At 43.8% G+C, this 22,823-nt stretch overlaps 1 protein-coding gene across 3 annotated transcripts in view; it reads left to right on the top strand.

Annotated features, from left to right (window-relative positions):
• The first annotated feature begins 323 nt into the window (after positions 1–323).
• Positions 324–22,823, top strand: part of gpr158a (G protein-coupled receptor 158a) — a 642,328-nt gene continuing 619,828 nt past the window's right edge. For all 3 annotated transcript variants that reach the window (XM_078538078.1, XM_078538082.1, XM_078538086.1), the window contains exon 1: positions 324–1,564. In XM_078538078.1, the coding sequence (XP_078394204.1) occupies positions 669–1,564 (896 nt within the window). In that variant the 5' untranslated portion in view covers positions 324–668. The remainder of the gene's footprint in view (positions 1,565–22,823) is intronic.

Genomic DNA, 22,823 nt, shown 5'->3' with positions numbered 1-22,823 from the left:
CAACCAGGGTCGGGGAAGCTCGGATGACGCCGCTGAGCCACGGCAGCAGCAGCCAATGGGAGGGCGGGGGTGGTGAGGGTGGGCGGGGTGTTTGAGCAGCAGCCGGTTAGCCAGTGGCTGTGCTTGGCTGGGGCGCCCGGCGGACACACACACACACTGAAAGGGTGGGTGGAGTTGTTGCGAAAAAAGAAAGTGTGGAATGAATGCCGCGTCCTAGTGCTAACCCCTACCTCTTCCCTCACTTGATGAGAGCTGCTCTTGCCTCCCGTGCTGTACAGTGAGTACAAGAGATCCTCCGGGTGGCGATGGGGGCGAGGAAAAGTCACCGGGACGGAAACCCCTTCTGCCCCGAGCCCTCTCTGGCCGCGGAGATCTTCACAAGCTGCTGAAGAACATTAAAGAGGCAGCAATGCAATCGGTTGGGATGGAGACGTAAGCGACTAACTATAGGCATCAGTGAGAGAGCCGGGTGACCTGCCCCGCTCAGCTCCTTTCGTGTTGCTGTATTTACAGAGCTGAGGCAGTGTTGACATCTCAGCCCTGGAGGGGGTGCGTTTCTCTGGGGCTGCCCAGGGGAATGTCTAGATTCCATTCTCTCCGTGCCCGCTTCCACATTCGTTTTGCCGCCATAAACTGACTCTGAGGGGAACCGGCTTTGGCAGGCAGAGATGGCTGGCTTCCTGCTGCTGCCTCTGGTCCTTCACATCCAGTTAGGATTCATCCTTGGATCCAGCCCCGGCTTGGACGGAAGGTCCGCGCAACAGAGGGAGAAAGTGGACAGATATGAGAAGCAACCGATTTACAACAGACATCAGTCCCCGAACCCACCAAATGCGGCCAGATCTTCCAAGAGCGGCGGCGGCGGCAGCCCACATCAACAACATGACAGTCTGCCCACTCCTATCTGGGCTTTCCTTCACACTGGAGACCCTTCCAAGCTTGGCTATGCTAACTGTACTAAGAGGTACCAATTGTCAAATTTAAAAGAGGCCTCTGATGCAGTGAACATCCACCCATCACTCCACAGTGCCATGGATACCGTAGTCCATGCCACCAATTTCTTAAATATGATCTTACAAACTAACGGGGTTCGGGAGCTGACCATTAAGGAGGATATTGAGTGGTATCACGCTCTAGTTAGGAGTATTCTGGAGGGCGACCCCAAAGTCCATCGAGCGGTGGTGACTTTTGATGTCCAGCCATTCACCTCCCCTCCCCAGCTCTTCCTCCAGGCCACCAGGATAGACAACCAGATCTTCCTTCAAGATCTGTCAGCCGGCGCTCGTCACTTGGCGAACCACAGCATCGAGACAGAGTGGTTCAACCGCCTGAAACAGCAGCGCTCCCCCGAGTCTTACCTTCATAGGAAGCTGCTGAGGGATGAGTTGAAGTCGGTCCATTCCTCCATGCGGAAGAGAGGCATGAGGTACCTGGCCGATAAAACTCACATCAAGTGGTCGGCGCCCTACCTGGAATGTGAACACGGGAAATACAAGCCTCTGTGGCTGCTGACTCTCTCCACGTCCTTTTACGGGTTGAAGCCGGATTTCAAGCCCGAGTTTAGGTGAGCAGCTCTATAACAGAACCCACAAGTCAGTTCAGACCAAGATCTTGTCAGCTCTGTACAGATCCACACAGCCACCAACTCATGTAACAAGTTAGGAAATATAACATAGCCTCGCCATATCAAATGCACTTCTTAATGTTTTCAAAGCTAAATATATTGTCTTTTTTCTCTATTTAGTCAGACATTTGGTCTGATTGTTGTGTGTCCGTGGCGGGGGAAATAACATTCTTGTTGGTCAGAGAGAATTTTTTTTTGGAGAAATGGAAAAAACAGTTTGGAAAGTGTTCTCTCAGTGAACTTTCATCTTATACACAGAATGTTAGAGGGCAAGTGAAAGAGACACTCCGATACCGGAACAGCTAACCTAGTAATGTCCACAGGAGAACTCGGACGTGTTTGTCTAAGTGATAATTCCGCGAAACACCAGAAAATGCACTTGTGCTCGTGTGGGGAGGGTCCGCGGGGGAAGCGTCTTGGAGTCTTTCGGGGGATCGTAACTGTCCTTCCTCTAAATTTTTCAAATAAAACGTCTTTAAATGTATCTCCTGGAAAGAGAGGAATGGCCAATTCGAGACGTCTCGGTGTTTGTGGAGACTAGAAACGCTGCATTTCACAGCGGAGTAGCTCGGTTTATTCCATCTTAATAATATGCCAAATATTGAACTTGCACGCTCTGGCAGACTGTTTACTATTGCTACCTTTTACAGATATGAATGGGCTCCATTAGATGACGTAAACACGCCTGAAACCATTAGCAGCCGATTTCCATTCTAGATGTGATTTGTGTCAATGGCCTGAAATACAGCCCGGACACAAAGCGTGCGAGGAGCCGGTGTAAAGGGGCCAATTTCTTATTAAATGCGCCTTTGGTTTATTTCCAGGCTGCCGGTGGGTTATTTTCGTTCCAAAGTTTGCGTGTTTCCCCTACACTGCCTTTTTTTTTTACGTCAGTGTGATTGAGTTGTGTTCTCCCTGTAATGTGTCCTGATCCAGCAGTCACAACACAACTGATTCATCTTCACGTTGACGCGCGTTAACCAGATTGCAAAGCGCCCAATACTCACAGCTTCGGCTCCTCAGAAGAAAACTGTGATTATTCACATTTTTTCCCCCTCTTTGTTATTAAAGAAATTGGTTTTTTCGGGCCTTTCTGGCTTGAAATCTACAATTGATGCGACTCCTCTCCCCGTTTCAGTTGGAAATCTTTAAACGCATTGTGCTGTGCAAAAAGAAATGTTACTTGGTAAAGTCGAACGACAGGTTCAGCCTGAAAGTAAATTGACATTCCCCAAAATATGTGCTTGGGTAAAACATGCTGCAGCTGAAGTGAAACCAAGAGCTTGTTTGTGAATGTCATTCCCGTGTTACCTGTATGATCCGCAGATCGGGAGCATTGATTTTTTTTTTGCTAATTTGGCTGTGCTGCTTTGGAATTTTAAGAATATTTTAAAGTGTAATTTCCACCATAATGCATCATAATGCTCATTTTCCCAGTAGAAAGTCTCATTTTAACACATGGCCAGGGCTTCGAGCTGTTGAGAAGGAGCGAAGTGAAAGGTTACCGGAACCAGATTATGATAATTAGGGACACACTGTGGGTATCAGGATGATGGCCATAAACTTCTAACTGACGCTCTACCCTGTTTGCACGGCACCTGTAAATGGGATTGTATGGATTTCCAGCATCCGCAGTAGTTTTTTGTTTTTATCTCTTGTATGTATCTTCTTGGTTTGCGAATTGCTGATAGAGTGTGGAATAGGGGCGGAACAAATGGCATTTTCCATAAACTCATTCGGAAATTCTATTCGAATTTTCGGAGCCCTCAAGTTTTGTACTGCGACTGCTTTCAACACAAGTTTAAATAACTCTATTATCCCCTCTTCCCCCACTCACCAACAGCCCCCCCCCCCCCAAAAAAAAAATCACATACTGACATAAAGCTAAAACCTGCGCTTTGAATAGTGTAGTGGCTCTTTGCATAATCGAACTTACTTTGAAGTTAAATTCGCCCAGACAGTGGGTGATTCATAGTTAGATAGAAGAAGTCTTTGACAAAAATAATCGAAAAAACGGATATTGTACAAATCCAGCATTTTTAATCATATGAAGCTCAGTAACACCATTACGATTTTTCTGGTGTGTTGTTTGTGCCTCCTGTGGACTGGTTGATAGAGATTGGTTGCTATGATTAGCCAACCACGCCATTATGTCATGCAACTGGTTGAAGGTGAAGCAGGTGAACTTTGTTTTTTTCAGCTAGCAATTCAGCAAAAAAAAATAGCAATTATATAGGACCCCAAACATTGTAAAAAAACGTTGACAGATACTTTTATCTGATGACATTTGACGCGAAGCCACATAAGGAGATATCAAGGGCAGGCGACCAAATGCTTTCTCATAGAGGAAGGTTTGAAGGGGCATCTTAGGGAAGAGGAGAGAGGTGAAGATATTTACGGAGGGGATTCCAGAGCTCGAGCAGATGAAAGCACTGCCACCCATGGTGCAGTGATTAAAATTGGGGACGCACATTCCCAATGTTCCTGAAAAGTTTGAACTGAGGGTGCTACAGCAGAGTGAATGAGGGCTAACTGTTAGCGAGGAATATACAGACGGGTCTGAACTGTGTCATAATTTCCAGTAGCAAAGCTGGAACTATTTTTTAGTAGGCTGATGCAAAGCATTATTTTCTGGGCATTAATTTGCTGCTTGTATTATATTAATACTAGCAGGATCTTACATCGTGTTGTACAATTACAGTCGTGATATGTAGCTCCTAACCCTGGTCTGGTTCTTTAAGGTCACTGGTCTAAAAGGGAGAATCCTGTTGTTGTAGTTGCTTATAAACTCCTGAAGTCAGTCAGAGAGTAGTTGTAACTGATGTAGCTTTTAGATCTTTTCAAAAAGAGTGTTTTTGCACCTGTAAACAAGTGTGCCATTTGGTGCATGATGCATGTGCATCATTGTGTTCCAGTGAAAACTTCAATGTTAACCAGTTTTTAGTAAAATTTCAATATAAAAGCACCAGCATTTTTTGCAATTACCTATGACTCTTGTGTGTGGCAAGTGTCCACAGTGATAGGATTTTTAGTGTCTTATAAACTGCTTTCTATGTAATATTCATTGGTTGAGGGGCCCTCATGTGTCATTCAATCATTCGAATGCTTTCTGAATGAAATCGTCTGCCACATTTTTCCTCAGTAATTGAAGTTTATATTGTACAAAATGAAGGTTTAAACTATTTCTATAATCAAATATATATATATTTCACAATGCCATCATTACATTTATCAACGGAATCATTGTTTATGCCTTTTGATACCCTTACTAAACTTTGAACTCAAAGGCTTCAACATTCTTCCAAAAGTCTGATCTTGGCTTGTTATTTTTGTGCAGAATTGTGAAATGAAGCATGTAATACCATTCAGTCAACTGTTTCCTGCTGTAATACCGTTTAGTCAACATTTCCTTCATATTCTAACAATATGTGCCCAGATGATGTTTGAAAATAATTTGAAAAAAAAATATAAGACAAATTTCAAAAGTCTTGTTCAAGTTAATTGCTTGTGTATTTTAAGCAGAGATCCTGGGCTGAATTTTGTCGAGGTTGCTGGTATTCCGAAGTTGGGACCATTTCCAGATCCTGACCTCACTGAAGGTCAGAGTGTGATTCACACCAGCATTTTTGCTGGAGACACCCAGTTAGTGCATCGCTCCATGATAACCATCCAACAATGGACAGCAGGCACAATCAGGAGATGGGAGATAGAAGTGGTGGACCTCATTGTAAAGAGCGCCTGTCAGCCTTCAAATTGGATTCAACCAGAGAGTGTCAGCCCTGAGGGACCATGTTATCAGGTCATTAACATAACAGTCTATCAGGGTAGGGTGGCCCCACAGATAAGTGACACCTCTCTATAGGTTATGTTATAGGCGGTGAGAGTGAGGAGGAACATTTTGTTTCTGGAGACTGACATGAGGAAGCAAACTAAGGAGGCATGGCTTGCAGTTGCCAGAGAGGCCATTTGCAGGGTGGTGAGCAGGACATGGGTCCACTGCAGGAAACATTTCAGTGATCTTCTGAGTTCTAGAAAATTGAGTATATGCAAAGCCAAGCTGTCTGCCAGGAGGGTCTTAAAGGGATTGCACATGTCTGAACAGGAGGGCATCAAGCCAGGCAGTGTATAGGAACATTAAGGAGATGTGTGCCCAATGCCCACCCACACGTGATTGAAGGGATCAAAGCTGTGATGGTTGAGAGGATGGGCTAGTGCAATGTCAGGATTATCACTCCTAATTGTGGATTATGATGGTCAAATGGGGAAGATAAAAAGATAACTGTAGCTGAAATCTTCACCCTCACATTACAAGAGAAAAAAAAATCACGCAATGTCCACAAGGGAAGCTATTGTGAAGGTGGAGTGTTCAAACGGCAATATTGATGCCCAGGGAGGAGGAGGAGGCCATTGACATTGGAAGGATGGTCGCAGTGCAAGCAGTCAATGGTGAGATTGGTGTGCGGCAGAGAGAGCGACTGTATATTGAATGCTCCATGAATGAGCCATGGAGCGGCATCTTACTTTGTGAAGTTGTATGCAGTAGGTGCCACTGATGTGCTACCAGCTGTCGGGTGAAGCAGCTGCTGAGATGAAGGAAGGTGAATAACTGATGTTTTCTCTCTTACGCAGGGCCAATGCTAGAGGATCAGGAGCAGCTACCATGTTTGGGGGGCACGGTTACCTCAGAGGGCGACTTGTCCTCTGAGGAATCACCATCACAGGAGTCAAGCACACCCTCCACTAATACAGATACATGCATCTTGGTGGCCCCGCTGGTGACATTTGAATGGATAGCACAAGGTGAGCATCACAGTGCTTGTGAGCAGGAGCAGGAACACGAAATGTAGGCAGAGGAGGTTTGAACAGCTCTAGCCATGCATACCCAACAGAAATGCTGAGCTTCAGGGTCAAACACAATACAGGTGCTGGTGGTGCAGCAACAGGAGATGTTCAGACATCTGGCAGAGTTTCCTGAGACAGTGTGGACCCTTGTGTAGAAAATGGAGGGCTCCATTCAGGACTTGAGCACTGCAATGTCTCAGGCATGTGAGAAAATGAGCTCCTCTATTGAAAGAGTGACCTCCGATCATGGAGGGTTAAATGTGGCATGCTCCAAATGGATGCAGGAGCAGCAAATTGGCATGAACAGATTGTATGATGCATTTTGTGTCATTGACCAGTGTATTGCAGTGATGGCACCTCAATGCATGCATGCCCAATCAGATGTTCTTCCGCATTTGGTAAGTGCGGGCATGCAGACAGGCCATGAAAGGGCTGAGGATGATGTGGATGGTTCCACTACTCAAGAGACCCCATCTTCTGAAGCAGACCCCTCCGCCCCGCTGACTGAGACAACAATAAGCCTCACATCCCCAAGACTGAGGGTGCCCCTGCACAAATGCAGTTGGCACAGCCTGTCACAGTGCCATCACGCATATCACGAGCCCGGGAACTGATGCCACTGGAATCTTAGCCACCAGGACTGCCCCCATATCAGCTCCAGCCACAGGGAGAGCACCATGTAGGAACTCTCACAAGAAGGCAGAGAAAGAGCAGTAGTATCACGTTGGGTGCAAATTCTAAACTTTTTATTCAATACCTACACTTTAATGTGATTAAAAGGACTGATGATGAAAAATAACTCATTGTGTGGTTTTTGTTCTGGGAAATCGCGATGTGCTGATCTCCATGAGGAGTGGACCTATGTTGGAATCTGGATTGGGCCTGCTATACATAAACTTGATGTCTGGATTTGCTGCTTCCATTGAAGAATCTGCCAGGCTCAGGAGAAGTGTTTCATGGGATAAAAGGAACAGTAGGAATATGAATACAAAATTGGCTGAGTGACTGGAAACAGAGAGTGGTTAATGTTTTTCAGACTGGAGGAAGGTTTGTAGTGGAGTTCCCAGGACTCAGTGCAGGGACCCTCCCTCTTCCTGATAATATATTAATGACCAAGGCCTTGATGTACAGGGCACAATTTCCAAATTTGCAGATGATATGAAACTTGCAATTATTGTGAACTATAAGGAGGCTATTGGACATGGACAAGTTGGAGGAATGGGTAGACAAATGGCAGATGAAGTACAATGCAGAGAAGTGTGAAATGATTCATTTTGATAGGAAGAATATGGAAGGACAACATAAAATAAAGGGTACGTTTCTAAAGGGGTGCAGGAGCAGAGGGACCTGGGTGTATATGCGCATAAATCATTGAAGGTGGCAGGACAGGTTGAGAAAGCAGGTAATAAAACATATATATAAAAGCAAAAAACTGTGGATGCTGGAAATCCAAAACAAAAAGTAGGAAAGGGGTGAAATATAGGCTGGTTTAAGGCTTATATTTCACCCCTTTCCTACTTTTACTTAGTTCTGTTGAAGGGTCATGAGGACTCGAAACGTCAATTGTGCTCTCCTCCGCCGATGCTGCCAGACCTGCTGAGTTTTTCCAGGTATTTCTGTTTCTGTTTTTGTTTTGTGAGGTAATAAAGCATAATATCTTTGGCTTTATTAATAGGGGCATAGAGTACAAAAGTAAGGAGGTTATGTTAGATTTGTTTCAAACACTAGTTTGGCCTCAACTGTAGTATTGTGTCCAGATCTGGCTGCCACACTGTAGATAAGATGTGATGGCATTAGAGAGAGCAGAGAAAAGATACACGAGAATGGTTCCAGGGATGTGGAACTTCAGTTATGAAATTAGTGCCCTGTCCAGGAGACAGGAATGGCCTCCTTCTGTGTTGTAATAATTCTGTGATTCTGGTTCCAGGATCAGGGCACCCCGGCATCCCCTGCCATCCTGGTCTGTGTGTCACCACATGAGTCTGATCTCTGAGTGGTCCTGACATGGTCCTCATCAAAATCCTAATCCTCTGACAGGGTGACGCACTCCCCCCCCCACCCCCATGGACCTCTTCCAGTTACACTGCGCTCTGAATGGTCATGTTGTGCAGAGCACAGCAGATCACAATAATGCAGGGAACTCTTGAAGAGTCACACTGAAGGCTTGCCTCACCCTCCCGATAGGTCAACGCACCTGAATTGCATCTTCAAGAGGCCAATGGCCTGCTCAATGTGAACTTTGTGCTGATACGGCAGCGGTTGTATCTGCCCGGTGCCTCTGTTGTGGAGTCAGCAGCTACTGTGCCTGTCAGGAGCCATTCACAGAGGCTGTGTGATGGAATGCACAGCTGCAGCATCTGTGACTGCCTCTGGATGAATAAATCATCCTAGCTGAAAGGAAGCTTAGTGCACACCTGCAGGAACAGCTTACGATGGTCACACACCAACTGCACATTTAATGAATGGAGGCCCTTCTTATTGATGAATGCTCTGGCTTGAGGCAGCTGGGCTGTGATGGCTCCATGTGTGCAGTTGATCCTGCCCTGCACCTGAGGGAATCCTGCCATTGAGGCAAATCCCTCTTTGCCTGACTGACTGCATCTGTGCCGAAGGCAAGGAAGTCAGCTGCTCTCAGAAAATGTACATGAGATATGCCGCTGTGGATGTCACATCACCATCAGCTGCTGACCCCTGAAACAGGCCAGATTCTAGAAAGTTCAAGGTCACTGGGAGCTCGACAGCTACTGGCTTAGGACGTTCCCTTGTGTCTTGAGGGATAAGATTGTTCTCCAGGAGCGAGTGCAACTCAGCCACCATCTCCTGTGGTAAACACAGCCGTTACCGTCACTGCTGCCCCAACACGCTCAGAAAGCTGATTCTCTAACAGCACCCTTGATTCTGCAGGTTTCGCCCCTCAGGCAACACTCATAATCCTGGAGCTCTGTTTACACCATGGCAAATCAGTAGCTGTGCCTGAGCTCATGTGTGCTATTCCCCCTTTTACTTATTTATTTTATATTCATTCACGGGATGTGGGCTTCGCTGGCTGGGCCAACATTTATTGCCCATCCCTAGTTGCCCTTGAGAAGGTGGTGTTGAGCTGCCTTCTTGAACTGCTGCAGTCCATGTGGTGTAGGTACACCCACAGTGCTGTTAGGGAGGGAATCCCAGGATTTTGACCCAGCGACAGTGAAGGAATGGCGATATATTTCCAAGTCAGGATAGTGAGTGATTTGGAAGGGAACTTCCAGGTGGTGGTGTTCCCATGTATCTGCTGCCCTTGTCCTTCTAGATAGTAGTGGTCGTGGGTTTGGAAGGTGCTGTCAAAGGAGCCTTGGTGAATTCCTGCAGTGCATCTTGTAGATGGTACACACTGCTGCTACTGTGCATCGGTGGTGGAGGGAGTGAACATTTATGGATGTGGTGCCAATCAAGCGGACAGCTTGGTCCTGGATGGTGTCAAGCTTCTTGAGTGTTGTGGGAGCTGCAATCATCCAGGCAAGTAGGGAGTATTCCAAGACACTCCTGACTTGTGCCTTGTAGATGGTGGACAGGCTTTGAGGAGTCAGGAGGTGAGTTACTCATCGCACAATTTCTAGCCTCTGACCTGCTCTATGTAGCCACAGTATTTATATGACTAGCCGAGTTCAGTTTCTGGTCAATGGTAACCCCCAGGATGTTGATTGTGGGGGATTCAGTGATGATAATGTCATTGAACATCAAGGGGTGATGGTTGGATTCTCTCTTGTTGGAGATGGTAATTGCCTGACACTTGCGTGATGCGAATGTTACTTGCCACTTGTCAGCCCAGGCCTTGCAGCATTTGGACATGGACTGCTTCAGTATCTGAGGAGTCACGAATAGTACTGAACATTGTGCAATCATCAGATGGTTAGGCCGAGGACACTACTCTGAGGAATTCCTGCAGTGATGTCCTGGAGCTAAGATGACTGACCTCCAACAACCACAACCCATCTTCCTTTGTGCCAGGTATGACTCCGACCAGCGGAGAGTTTTCCCCCTGATTCCCATTGACTCCAGCTTTGCTAGGGCACCTTGATGCCACACTCGGTCAAATGCAGCCTTGTTGTCAAGGGCAGTCACTCTCACCTCACCTCGGGAGTTTAGCTCTTTTGTCCATTTTTGAACCAAGGCTGTAATGAGGTCAGGAGCTCATGGTCCTGGCAGAACCCAAACTGTGCATTAGTGAGCAGGTTATTGCTAAGCAAGTGCCGCTTGATAGCATTGTTGATGACCCCTTCCATTACTTTACTGATGATTGAGAGTAGACTGATGGGGCAGTAATTGGTCGGGTTGGATTTGTTCTGCTTTTTGTGTACAGGACATACCTGGGCAATTTTCCACATAGCCGGGTCGATGCCAGTGTTATAGCTGTATTGGAACAGCTTGGCTAGGGGCGCAGCAAGTTCTGGAGCACAAGTCTTCAGTACTATTGCTGGAATAAAGGGGATATATAAATTTACAGGGGATTTAATGCCTGTCACTTTATTAAGAGCCACCTCATCTGCTTGGATGAGATGATGACACAGTGTGGGGTCCGTGTGCCACTGAGAAAATAAAAAAATTGTCTCAAACCACCTCTCACATGCCTGCTTACTCCCATGAATAGGCACTGCTGCTACTTTGTGTGTTGCCATTCTCAATGAGAAGCTGCCTCTGGAAAAATCATGCGAAAGCGGCAACACATTGGGCAACCAGCACGCTGCTCTGCTGCATGAATTTGCAGTTCACCCACCTTCTAACCCCCCAATGCCTCCCTACCAAAATCTAGTCCTTTTTGTTATGCAAGGTTTAGAGAAAATTGTACTGTATTGATTGCACACCTGCAGTACCTTTTGTTTTGTGATATATTCATCTGCTATGATCCCAGCTGAGGCTACCCCTGGATAAGCCTGATCCCAGAGTGGAACCCAGTTTGATAGATCCTAAATTTTAATTTGTTTGTTTAGATACTTGGAGAGTAGCTACTGAACAGAGTCACAGGAGTCAGCTGATGAACGTTTAACAAAATAATAAAACACTTATTAAACAAGAAAAGATGAACTATACTACAATACTCCTTCACCCACGACTATAGCTTTACAGACATATACAGATACGTAAGGATAACACAAGTTACATAAGCTATCTTATACTGTAATGTTCACAGTAAGTACACAGTCTATGTAAACCAATAGGTACCTTGTGGTCAGACAAACTGCACTCTGAAACCAAGTGACAGATGCCACCTCAGCCGGATGTTATGGATCTCTCATCAACTCCCCCCAGACACTTGTCACACCGTGACCCAATCAGCCTCACTACACTCTGTCTTTCACACAAGAGTTTCCAATCTCCACTCTCCAAGACCTCGTCTTGGAATCTTCTCCAAAATGACACTTTCTCTCAGTCACCTTCCATAAGGGTTTACCTCTAGGGCTTCAAACTCTCCTTTCGATGTTCCTCTTCCCTGGGTTGTCACTTGCATTCAAGCTATCTCCCATGCACTCTCTCTCACTGACTCAGCCGTCAGTAGTACCACTGCGTCATACACCCATTGCAAAGAATTACAGACCTTCGGCTGTCTCTTTCAGCCTTCTTGCCTCTTGCAAGTTGTTCTCACTTTAAATCTGCTTTCTACAGCTTTTGTCTCTTTAATTCTGAAGCTTGGAGCCTTTGTCTCCTCCCTTCACTTTTAACTTCACTTATCAGGACATTTTCAAGGTTCCTTTGACTAGAAGCTCTTCTTGAGACGTTCCCTTGTTCCACTCCCCTGTATTTTTGGGCCTTTTCCTTAGTTTGTGACTGGCTATCTGTTCCCTTTGCTCCAGTCTCTCTCTGGCAGCTACTTTCAACCAACTTTAGCTTGGGACTGGCATTCTCTCCCTTCTAGACTTTTCCTCTGGCAGCTATCTTCAAAACCAGCTGAACTCCAAAATAAACTGCTGTTTCTAGCTTTTCTGTGTGCCTTTGGGAGGGACCCACCTCTCTGGACCCCTGTTGCTAGGCAACAGCCCAATTCTTCCACCCTTGTTTGTGTACTTTAGCTTAACAGTTGTAAAAGCCTCACTAAAAATTCAAGCATCTTTTAGAAGTAAACTAAAACTCAATTTGACCTTTTCTTGACACACAGATACAGAAATACAAATCAAACTTAAACATTTAAGTTAAAACTCATTCCTAACACCTACAAATACCAATGTAACTTACTTAAACTATCTCTATTTGCTAACACATCACAGAAAACGTACTAAGCTGAATCAAAGGGATCTTTGCTTGTTAATGTTAAAAAATGTAAAATTTTAAAATGTCATTTGAATTTTAAAGGCACCAATTATCTTTTTGTTGACAAAAAGCTACATGGTCTTATTGTTTACAACTGTGAGGCAGAAATTCTAGTTGCTAATACGTAAGAGGAAAAGGAGCATCAGACAGGATGGCAGATCAACAAGAGTATCTTTCCTCATTCTAATTTGATTTACTTACAAAGAAATAATTATACTGATGTTCATTTTCACCCTTGTCAAGCAGTCACTAAGCTGGGTAGTTGTTAGTCACTCTGAATTGGCTGCATGTACAGCTATGCAATGATGAAATCTGAATGTACATGCAATGATATTTGCAACATCTGGAAACCAGTAGGACTCTGAGATCTCACCAACATTTCTTGATCACATACATATCAAACAAGATGGCAGTTTTTGGATTAGAAATCAACATATTTATCAAGTTTGAGTCTAGGCTGCCTTGACCTGGATTACTGAATATATCAGTGTTAACTCCGCAACAGGAAAGACATGGAAGGACATGGGGAAGACATAGCCATGACGTAAAGATAACCACTAAGGTAATATGGATGCTTTACAATACACTGTACTCCGTTTCCGATCAACATAAACTGTGCTCAGCCCTGTATTGCCACATCTATAATTGTATAAAGATACGTCAGTGAAGGTGGCTTTAAATTGAAAGAGGGATCTCATAATTGATATGCCAGGAGGAGCTAATACAACATTCCATGCATCTTGCTAACGGAACCTTACCAATAACGTCAAAAGGTGGCATTCAACAACAGTTGAAGTATTACCAGTGGACACAATTAAGCCCAAGACAACATTTGGACAAAGGATCTGAAGATAGTAGAAAGCACCCTTGTTGAAGTAGGAGAGAGTTGACATGTCGTAAATTTGTGCTACCTTTTCCTGAAAGGTGTAATAGTTAACATCAAAGAGCTCAGCGTTGTCACATTGAGATCAGTTTTCGGCATCATTATTTTCAAAAGACTGAAGAATGCAGAATCACAGGACCAGCGAAGTAAAGAATGCTAATGCCACCAATTCCACTTGCATTGAGCAGTAGCCCATGCATGAAAATCTTGGATTTAACAGCTCTGGAGGAGCAGGAAGAAGAATTGGACATGGCAACCCTCGAAAAAAAGAAGTGCTTGAAAAGAACGCAGATCATAGTTAGGGCTACAGCACTATGGCAGCTCCCTTTCAGTGAGACTTGAGCTGAGAGGGTAATCAGTAAAATTACCTGAATAATCTCAGTAGGTTTTGGGACAGATTTCTGTACACGAATCCCTCTGTGGTTTGAGCTACATAGGTTAATTTTACTCTTGACAATAACCATGAGCTGAGGTATGATAAGAATCACCCTTACAAACTAAATAGGCAAAATTATACTCTTGTCTGAATTGAATTAGCAAGGGAAATTGAAAAGCAATGGAGGAGATAGAAACTGAGACTGACCCACATTAGCTGCTTACTGAAAACTGTCCCTTGTGAATTGGTGACAGTCGTGTGATTAGTATATTCTAGATGCAAAGGAAAGTGATAAAATACCTGAGACATATTCAAGAAAATTCCCTACACTGCAAGGAGTCCCAATAACTGCCACAACACACAGACATCAGGCATTTTATTTAGGTGGTTGTATTTTGTGGCGTTCCTTTGAAAACTAAGAAAATTTGAGCATGAATCTTGGTTTTCTTGCATTTGTCGGAATTTTGTCCAAAGCACATATTTTTAATAAAAACAGAAAATGCTGGAAAATCTCAGCAGGTCTGGCAGCATCTGTGGAGAAAGAAACAGAGTTGTTGTTTTGAGTCCATATGACTCTCCTTCAGAGCATTATATTTCTGCTGTACTTGTCACTGTCCTGCTCCATCTTTATGACAGACAGGTGGGTATGCTCGGGTTGATGCCTGTACCATGAGTTGAGAACTGCTGCTGCTTGAAATGTTATATGGACTTGTTTTCTTTATTTTAACATATATTTTTCTCAAGTTTACATTAGTAATACTATCTCTAGCTCCTGTCCTTCTCTCTGTTTGTATATATGATCTTTCCTTGATTATACTATTGTTATAAATTGCCGTATATGTTTCATTGAACTGCATTACATTTAAAATGAATGCTTCTTCCCATCTAATACAATTGTACTTAACCAAATTCCCAGTTTTACGAACAGTTCTAATTACTCAAGCTAACTTCTGCAGAGGCATAATTTCAAGATTAACACTTCTTACATCTGGCAATTCTGAGATTAAACTCAATCCTGCCTTTGAAAGCTGGTTGTTTTTAAACTGAAAGTGATGAGTGTGGAGGTAAATAAAAACCATATACATAGATAGAAAAAGAGGAAAGTAGCTGGTTTGTTTGGCAGGGATGACAGATTCATTTTTGTATTCTGTTTCTGGCAATTCAGCTCTGAACTGGTAATTGTTTGGTTCCCAAGTTCAGTTGCTGGCTAAATGACCTAGGGCCTGTTATAAATGATTTTGGTATATTCTTCTGCACCACAAACTTCAAATCCATGACTCAAATATACTACTTGCCTCAGGAGACGTTCCTTTGCCATTTTACAGCTCGCTTGTATGAATGACTGAACTTGTAAAGTTTGTACCATAACTTAGAATGAGTCCAAACTGATTGTCAACTTTTCTTATAATCTACTAGTTCTCAACAGCTCACTCTCTGATCTTTTTGTCCACCCTAGAAAGCTGCTCTTCTCCTTTTCCTGTAGTGCTTACATTTCTAGAAATACAGTAGTACAGGACTAGTTGTTCCCCATTGATGTATCCCTTGGGAGGGTTACCTTCTTGGAACTTGTAATGATGAAAGGATAAATCATGTTGACACCTGAGCACCTGCTCTGTATACTGTTAGGATGCATATCTTCTATACTTGCTATAATTCCCAACTCTCAGATACACTGATAATGTCGTTTCCATTATCCAGTCAGCAAGCTCCATTAATTTATCAGACTGTGACTAACTGGATGCTGTAATTTGCCAAGATATGCACAAATTTCCTGGAACATATGGAACCTCAACTTTGTTGCTTGTTCAGAATGTGGTACCCTAAGGGCTAAAGTTATCTGCAACAACTTGGCATGGACCCAATGGGCCGCATGGCTTCCTTCTGTGCTGTAGTGGTTCCTTAGCTGGAATTCTACCAGCCCTCTGGAAATGGGAGGGCTCGTAAAATGGCAGTGGAAGCTCTCATGAGAGAAGCCTGATCCTGATGTTTTTCCAACACCACAGGATATCCCCAGAAGCTGGAACTGCAGTGGTGCAGCCACCCACCAACCCGAGCCGGGCAGCCAATTAATTCAATTAACAGTCCAGTTACTGGCCACTTTATATCACAATGGTTTCCCACGGGACGTCTTCTCTGCTGGGAACACCATAACCCATGGAGGGTCCCCTCCACAGCTTTGTGCTGCCACTGGAGGGTTCACCTCTCTGATTGCCAGGGTCTGCCTGTCTGGGCCTGACATTTTGCAAAACAATTATTACCCTCCCTTTGAAGGTGCCTCAGCATAGCCCTCTCCTTCTCCCGGCAGCCTCAGCTGCAGTCTCATTTAATGATGACACTGCCAAGCTCACCCATCTCTGACTGTGCTGGCAGCTCTGAGAGACAGAGCACTGTCCCTAAATGGATGACACTCCCAGCAGCGGCCTCTTAATTGGCTGCTGTTGATAAAATACTGCCCCCCGCCCCCCACCCAGGTCCCGCCATCTGCCCATGTGAGCTAGCAATCCGCTTTCACCTCCAGTGGTGGGATCTCCCTCTTGCCTGCAACATTCTGGCCCAATCTATGGCTTTCTGGTCTGAATGCCTGATAAGTTGCAATTTTGCACAGGTTCCTTGTAGGGTGTATATAGGGTGTATATATCGAATTCTGACAACATTACAGTGTATCAATTAACAGAGCAATACTGACTCTTCAATTACTGAGGTTGTTTTCTTGTCAAGTAATGTTTCACTTTTCATTATGTAGCATAAGAAATAGCTGAGAAGTCCATGATGTGCGGATGACCGAGTGGTTTATTGTCTATTCTGTCACTTTATTTATTCCATTTATTCAATACTCAGTCCCAGGCTTCCAACATGGGAATGAGATAAATTCTTTACTGCTAACCTGCTGCAGCTTTGGACATATACACGTATGTGGATGGGGATGAGTGGGGAAAAAAAAGCCTGATATTTGGTCTGTTCTGTTCTGGAAAGGATAAGCTAATGGCTTGAACTTTCATCAATATCTCATTCTCTGAATGAGGTTGCTGGGGCAGTGGGTGCCAATAATATCATGCTTGTTTCCTGGCACTCTTCAACATGATCAAAGCTGTTTAAGCCATTGTATCCTCTCATTTATTCTCATATATTTATACTGAACAGGTTTCAGGGAAGCAGTAGGACCCATGAAGGATAGTGAGGGTGAAATGCTATCAAGTGGTCAAGACATTTTAAATTACATTTTTGTGCCATTAACTGCTACTAGTCACCAATGTACAAACAAATGAAGTGCATAATGTGTTAGTGAAACTGAAACATGTGTGGCTTGCACTTCCCCTCACACACAAACCAGTACTTTTTGAACATTTTAACTTTTAGTAAGGCTCACTTTGCTCCAGGCTGCTTGCTTCACCAACCAAAAATGATACCGAGAGTTTTTTTTTGATATTAGGTTCGGTCCTCCACCTCATTTGGTGATTTCTGGTATTTTAGTGGTGATCAACATAAATGCTGGTGTTATGTTATGACTATGGGTTGCTCCTAACTCGCATCAAGTCCTATTCCTACATCAGCCCTGTGCTTGGTGATGTACACTGGCTCGCAGTCTGGCAATGTGTTGATTTTAAAACTCTCATCCTTGTTTACAAAACGTCTATGGCCTCATCACCGTAACCTCCTCCAATCCCAGAACTCCCTTACTTTCTGCAATCCTTTAATCTTGGCCTCTTGCACACCCCTGATTTTAGTTTCTCCATCAATGGCAGCTGTATCTTCACCTGCCTAGGCCTCTTCTGGAATTCCCTTCCTAAACCTCTCCACATCTCTCTCCTTTAAGACGCTCATTCAGTCCTACCCCTTTGACTTATCTCACCTAGAATCTCACCATCCTGACTTGGAGATATATTGCCATTCCTTCATTGTTGCTGGGCCAAGATCCTGGAACTCCCTCCCTAACAGCACTGTGGGTGTACCTACACCACATGGGCTGCAGCGGTTCAAGAAGGCAGCTCACCACCACCTTCTCAAGGGCAATTAGGGATGGGCAATAAATGCTGGCCCAGCCAGCGATGCCCACATCCCATGAATGAATTTTAAAAAAGTTTTTGGTCACCTGACCTATGTGGTTTGATGTAAAATTTGTTTTGATAATGCTTCTCTAAAGCACCTTGGAAGTTTTACTGCATTAAAGACGCTATATAAATGCAAGTTGGTTGTTGTTACAGACAAAACAATGGGCTATTTTGCAATACAGAGATTGAATTTCAAGGGAAAGATGAATAAATATCAAGAATATGAGGGATTAAATGTAAGTATTACAAAAGGGCTGCGACAACTGAAAGAGGACAAGGCACCTATGCAAGATGGACTGTGTACAAGTAAGCAGTGAATGAAATCAGCCACGTCCCAATTTCTCCATAATCAAAACTCAGAAATGCCCAGTCCTAAGGAGGGATCATAGAACTGAACTGTTGACTTCTGCACAGATGCTGCCTTCCCATTATTTCCCTTTTACTATCATTACTGGAGCCATTGGGAAAGTATCTGACCTTGTGTCACTTACTTGCTTCAGAGTCTCCTGGTAGTATAAAAATGGCATTCTCCATAGGTACTTTCTTCTCTGCTGAAAATTATGTTTCATTCTTCTGCAGGGTAAGAAAATAAATTAAATATGGTCCACTGTGACCAGGCTCAATTGGAAAATAAATCATTTTATTGCTTTCTTCAATCAAGACTTGTGTCCAGAAACCAATTTTGCATCTCAGAACTATCTTTGGTGTCCTTTCCTAGTACTGCCAGCTAGAATTCTATGCTTTATATGCACATGTTTGATTGCAACATTAACCATTTGTTGCTGAGTCAGAGCTGCTTGGACATGCATTAGATCATGGAACTTGCCTCTTGATATCCCAGGATTTTGCCCTTGTTACAATTGTCTCCAACTACATCCTGCTATGCCACTGGAGACATACAAAAAAAACACAAGTTGTTGAGGACAGCCCTTTCATGTTTTCTATTAGGAATAAAGTTGAGAGCCATAGGTTAATTTGCTAATCTGTCTGTGGGCCAGAACTGTCTTGTCCAATTACCATGGTGAAGTTGAATTTCTTCAGAAGATAGTCAAGCAATCAACACTGATATGTTTTCACCATGCAGTTCTCTAAGATGTATTCCACGGACATATTGTATTGATCTGTAGACTTTTAGGTTGTCCAACCAACCTACTGCACCAGCCAGAATGCTGGAAATCTATGTTGCTTCTAATCATTTTTTTGCACATCATAGGCCTTCCTAGTGGACAGGGCTGGTTAAACCATTTCAGTTTTTTGTTATTTTACCACCTTAATAATCTTCTCATAAACTCCATGCATAAAATGTATCAACTTATCTGCTTGGCTAAATGTACCTAATGACTACTTATCTGCTTCTGCTGTTAGTGTGCAATCGCACGGTTATATTTCATCTTTTATATTTCTGTCTTTTTATCATTGCATATACTTAAATTAAAGAAAATTCCGTGCTCATCTATGCAGACAGGCTTTGTTGCCACATCAATGCACTGTTGGGTAATTGTATTCATATATATTATATTTATATATTTATATCTCATATTATATACTTTGTATTTTTTATCATGAGAAAGAAGATGTCAGACCTCCATCATTTGTTAATAGTTTAAATGGTGGCTTCTATTCAGATCTCTCATACTAGCAGCACAACATATCAAAGTGGTAATTAGCTTTGGTCTGACTTGTCAACACTTTGATTGCTCATTTTCTTCATGTCTCACCAGGCAATATAACATCAGACTTCATTCCAATAGTCTCTCTAAACAGCCAGTCAGTTCAATGACAGATGTTAATTCACCAGCTTCATGCATCAATGCTTCATCACGCAAACATTTTTCTTCATTGGCCATAGCTCTTGATTTTTTGTTAATACTATGTCTACATTTATTTCCTTAACAGCATCCAATTCAGTGGCTCTTCTTATTCATTGCACCTTCTACAAATCTTGTATAACTACTATGTCAAAAACATCTCTAACTATCGTTGGATAATCACTTTGGACTGGATGATGGATAGGCTTTACAAATTTCTTTGGCAGTTCTGCCTGTTTTCAAGTCTTGCATTAAAACTCAACTTGTTGCCAGTTACATCTTGTCAATGGATCAGGTTTGTCATCCAAGAGCCTATTAAGCCTGGAACAACTAATATTAGCTTTTTCTAGTGTTTGATGCACTAAGTTGCCTTGCCAATTTCATAGCCAAAACAAAAGACAGACTTTTTTTTAACTTAAACAAAAACAAAAATACCTGGAAAAACTCAGCAGGTCTGACAGCATCTGCGGAGAGGAACACAGTTAACGTTTCGAGTCTGTATGACTCTTTTTAACTTACATCGATTAGTTAGGAATAAAAACAGAAAATAATGGAAAAAATCAGCAGGTCTGACAGCATCCGTGGAGAAAGAAACACAGGTAATGTTTCGAGTCTGTGTGACTCTTCTTCAGAGTCATATGGACTCGAAACGTTAACTCTGTCTCCCTCGTCACAGATGCTATCAAACCTGCTGATTTTTTCCAGCGTTTTCTGTTTTTATTTCAGATTTCCTGTATTCGCAGTGTTTTGCTTTTTCTGTTAGTTAGGATCGGCTTTCATTTCAGATCCAGTAAGACAGATTGTCTTTTTTGAAATTAATTTATGGGATGTGGGCTTCGCTGGCTGGGCCAGAATTTATTGCCCATCCCTAATTGCCCTTGAGAAGGTGGTGGTGAGTTGCCTTCTGGAACTGCTGCAGTCCATGTGGTGTAGGTACAACCACAGGGCTACTAGGGAGGGAGTTCCAGGATTTTGGCTCAGTGACAGTGAAGGAATGGCAATATATTTCCAAGTCAGGATGGTGAGTGGTTTGGAGGGGATGTTCCAGATGGTGGTGTTTCCAGGTATCTGCTGCCCTTGTCCTTCTAGATGCTAATGGTTGTGGGTTTGGAAGGTGCTCCCTAAGGAGCCTTGGTGAGTTTCTGCAGTGCACCTTATAGATGGTACACACAGTTGCTACTGTGCATTGCTGGTGGAGTGAGTGAATGTTTGCGAAAGGGTGTCCAATCAAGTGGGCTGCTTTTTCCTGGATGGTGTCGACCTTCTTGAGTGTTGTTGGAGCTGCACTCATCCAGGCAAGTGAAGGGTATTCCATCACACTCCTGACTTGTGCCTTGTAGACGGTGGACAGGCCTTGGTGAGTCAGGAGATGAGCTACTCTCTACAGGATTCCTCGCCTCTGACCTGCTCTTGTAGCCACAGTATTTATATGGCTAGTCCAGTTCAGTTTCTGGTCAATGGTAACCCCCAGGATGTTGATAACGGGGGATTCAGTGTTGATAATGCCATTGAATGTCAAGGGCCGATGGTTAGATCCTCTCTTGTTGGAAATGGTCATTGTCTGGCACTTGTGTGGCACGAATGTTACTTGCCAAATGTCAAGCCTGGATATTGTCCAGGTGCTGATGCATTTGGACATGAACTGCTTCACTTTCTGAGGAATCGCGAGTGGTGCTGAACATTGTGCAATCATCAGCGAACATCCCCATTTCTGACATTATGGTGGAAGGAAGGGCATTGATGAAGCAGCTGAAGATGGTTGGGCCTAGGACGCTACCCTGAGGAACTCCTGCAGAGATGTCCTGGAACTGAGATGACTGACCTCCAACAACCACAACCATCTTCCTTTGCGCTAGGTATGACTCAGTCCACAGCCAGTGGAGAGCTTTCCAACTGATTCCCATTGACTCCAGTTTTGCTAGGGCTCCTTGAAGCCACATTCTGTCAAATGCTGTGTGATGTCAAGGACAGTCACTGTCACCTCAGCTCTAGAGTTCAGCTCTTTTGTCCATGTTTGAACCAAGGCTGCAATGAGGTCAGGAGCTGAGTGGCCCTGATGGAACCCAAACTGGCGTCAGTGAGCAGGTTATTGCCAAGCAAGTGCCACTTGATAGCACTGTTGATGACCCCTTCCATCACTGATGATCGAGGGTAGGCTGATGCGGGCAGTAATTGGCCGGGTTGGATTTGTCCTGCCTTTTGTACAGGGCATACATGGGCAATTTTCTGCATAGCTGGTAGATGCCAGTGTTGTAGCTGTACTGGAACAGCTTGGCTAGGGGCATGGCAAGTTCTGGAGCACAAGTCTTCAGCACTATTGTGGGAATATTGTCAGGGCCCATAGCCTTTGCAGTATCTGGTGCCTTCAGCCGTTTCTTGATAACATGTGGAGTGAATCGAATTGGCTGAAGTCTGGCACCTCTGGGGGAGGTCGAGATGGATCATCCATTCAACATTCCTGGCTGAAGATTGTTGCGAATGCTTCATTCAGCCTTATCTTTTGCACTGATGTGCTGGGCTCCCCCATCATTGAGGATGGGGATATTTGTGGAGCCTCCTCCTCCAGTGAGTTGTTTAATTGTCCACCGCCATTCACGACTGGATGTGGCAGGACTGCAGAGCTTAGACCTGATCCATTGGCTGTGGAATTGCTTAGCTTTATCACTTGCTGCTTATGCTGTTTGTCATTGTCTCTTAGCAGCAATGTAAGAATTTGGATTCAGGAATGTGCTAAGAACATGATAGAAATAGTAGAATTTTTGTTTTACTGTCTTGCTTGTCATCAGATATACAAAGCTTTTGCCTCATTGATTCTCCGTGCAGGTAATTCTTCTTTCACTTGTTTTCTTCCCTCATTCCAATAATATTAACCAAGAAAAAACAATTGACCCATCAAACCCGGATGCTGGAAATATGAAATGAAAACAGAAAATCCTGGGAATATTCAGCAGGTCAG

The sequence above is a fragment of the Cetorhinus maximus genome, chromosome 3 (genome assembly GCF_964194155.1).
Source record: "Cetorhinus maximus chromosome 3, sCetMax3.hap1.1, whole genome shotgun sequence".
Taxonomy (NCBI): Eukaryota; Metazoa; Chordata; class Chondrichthyes; order Lamniformes; family Cetorhinidae; genus Cetorhinus; species Cetorhinus maximus.
This window is presented reverse-complemented; position numbering and strand designations above follow the sequence as displayed.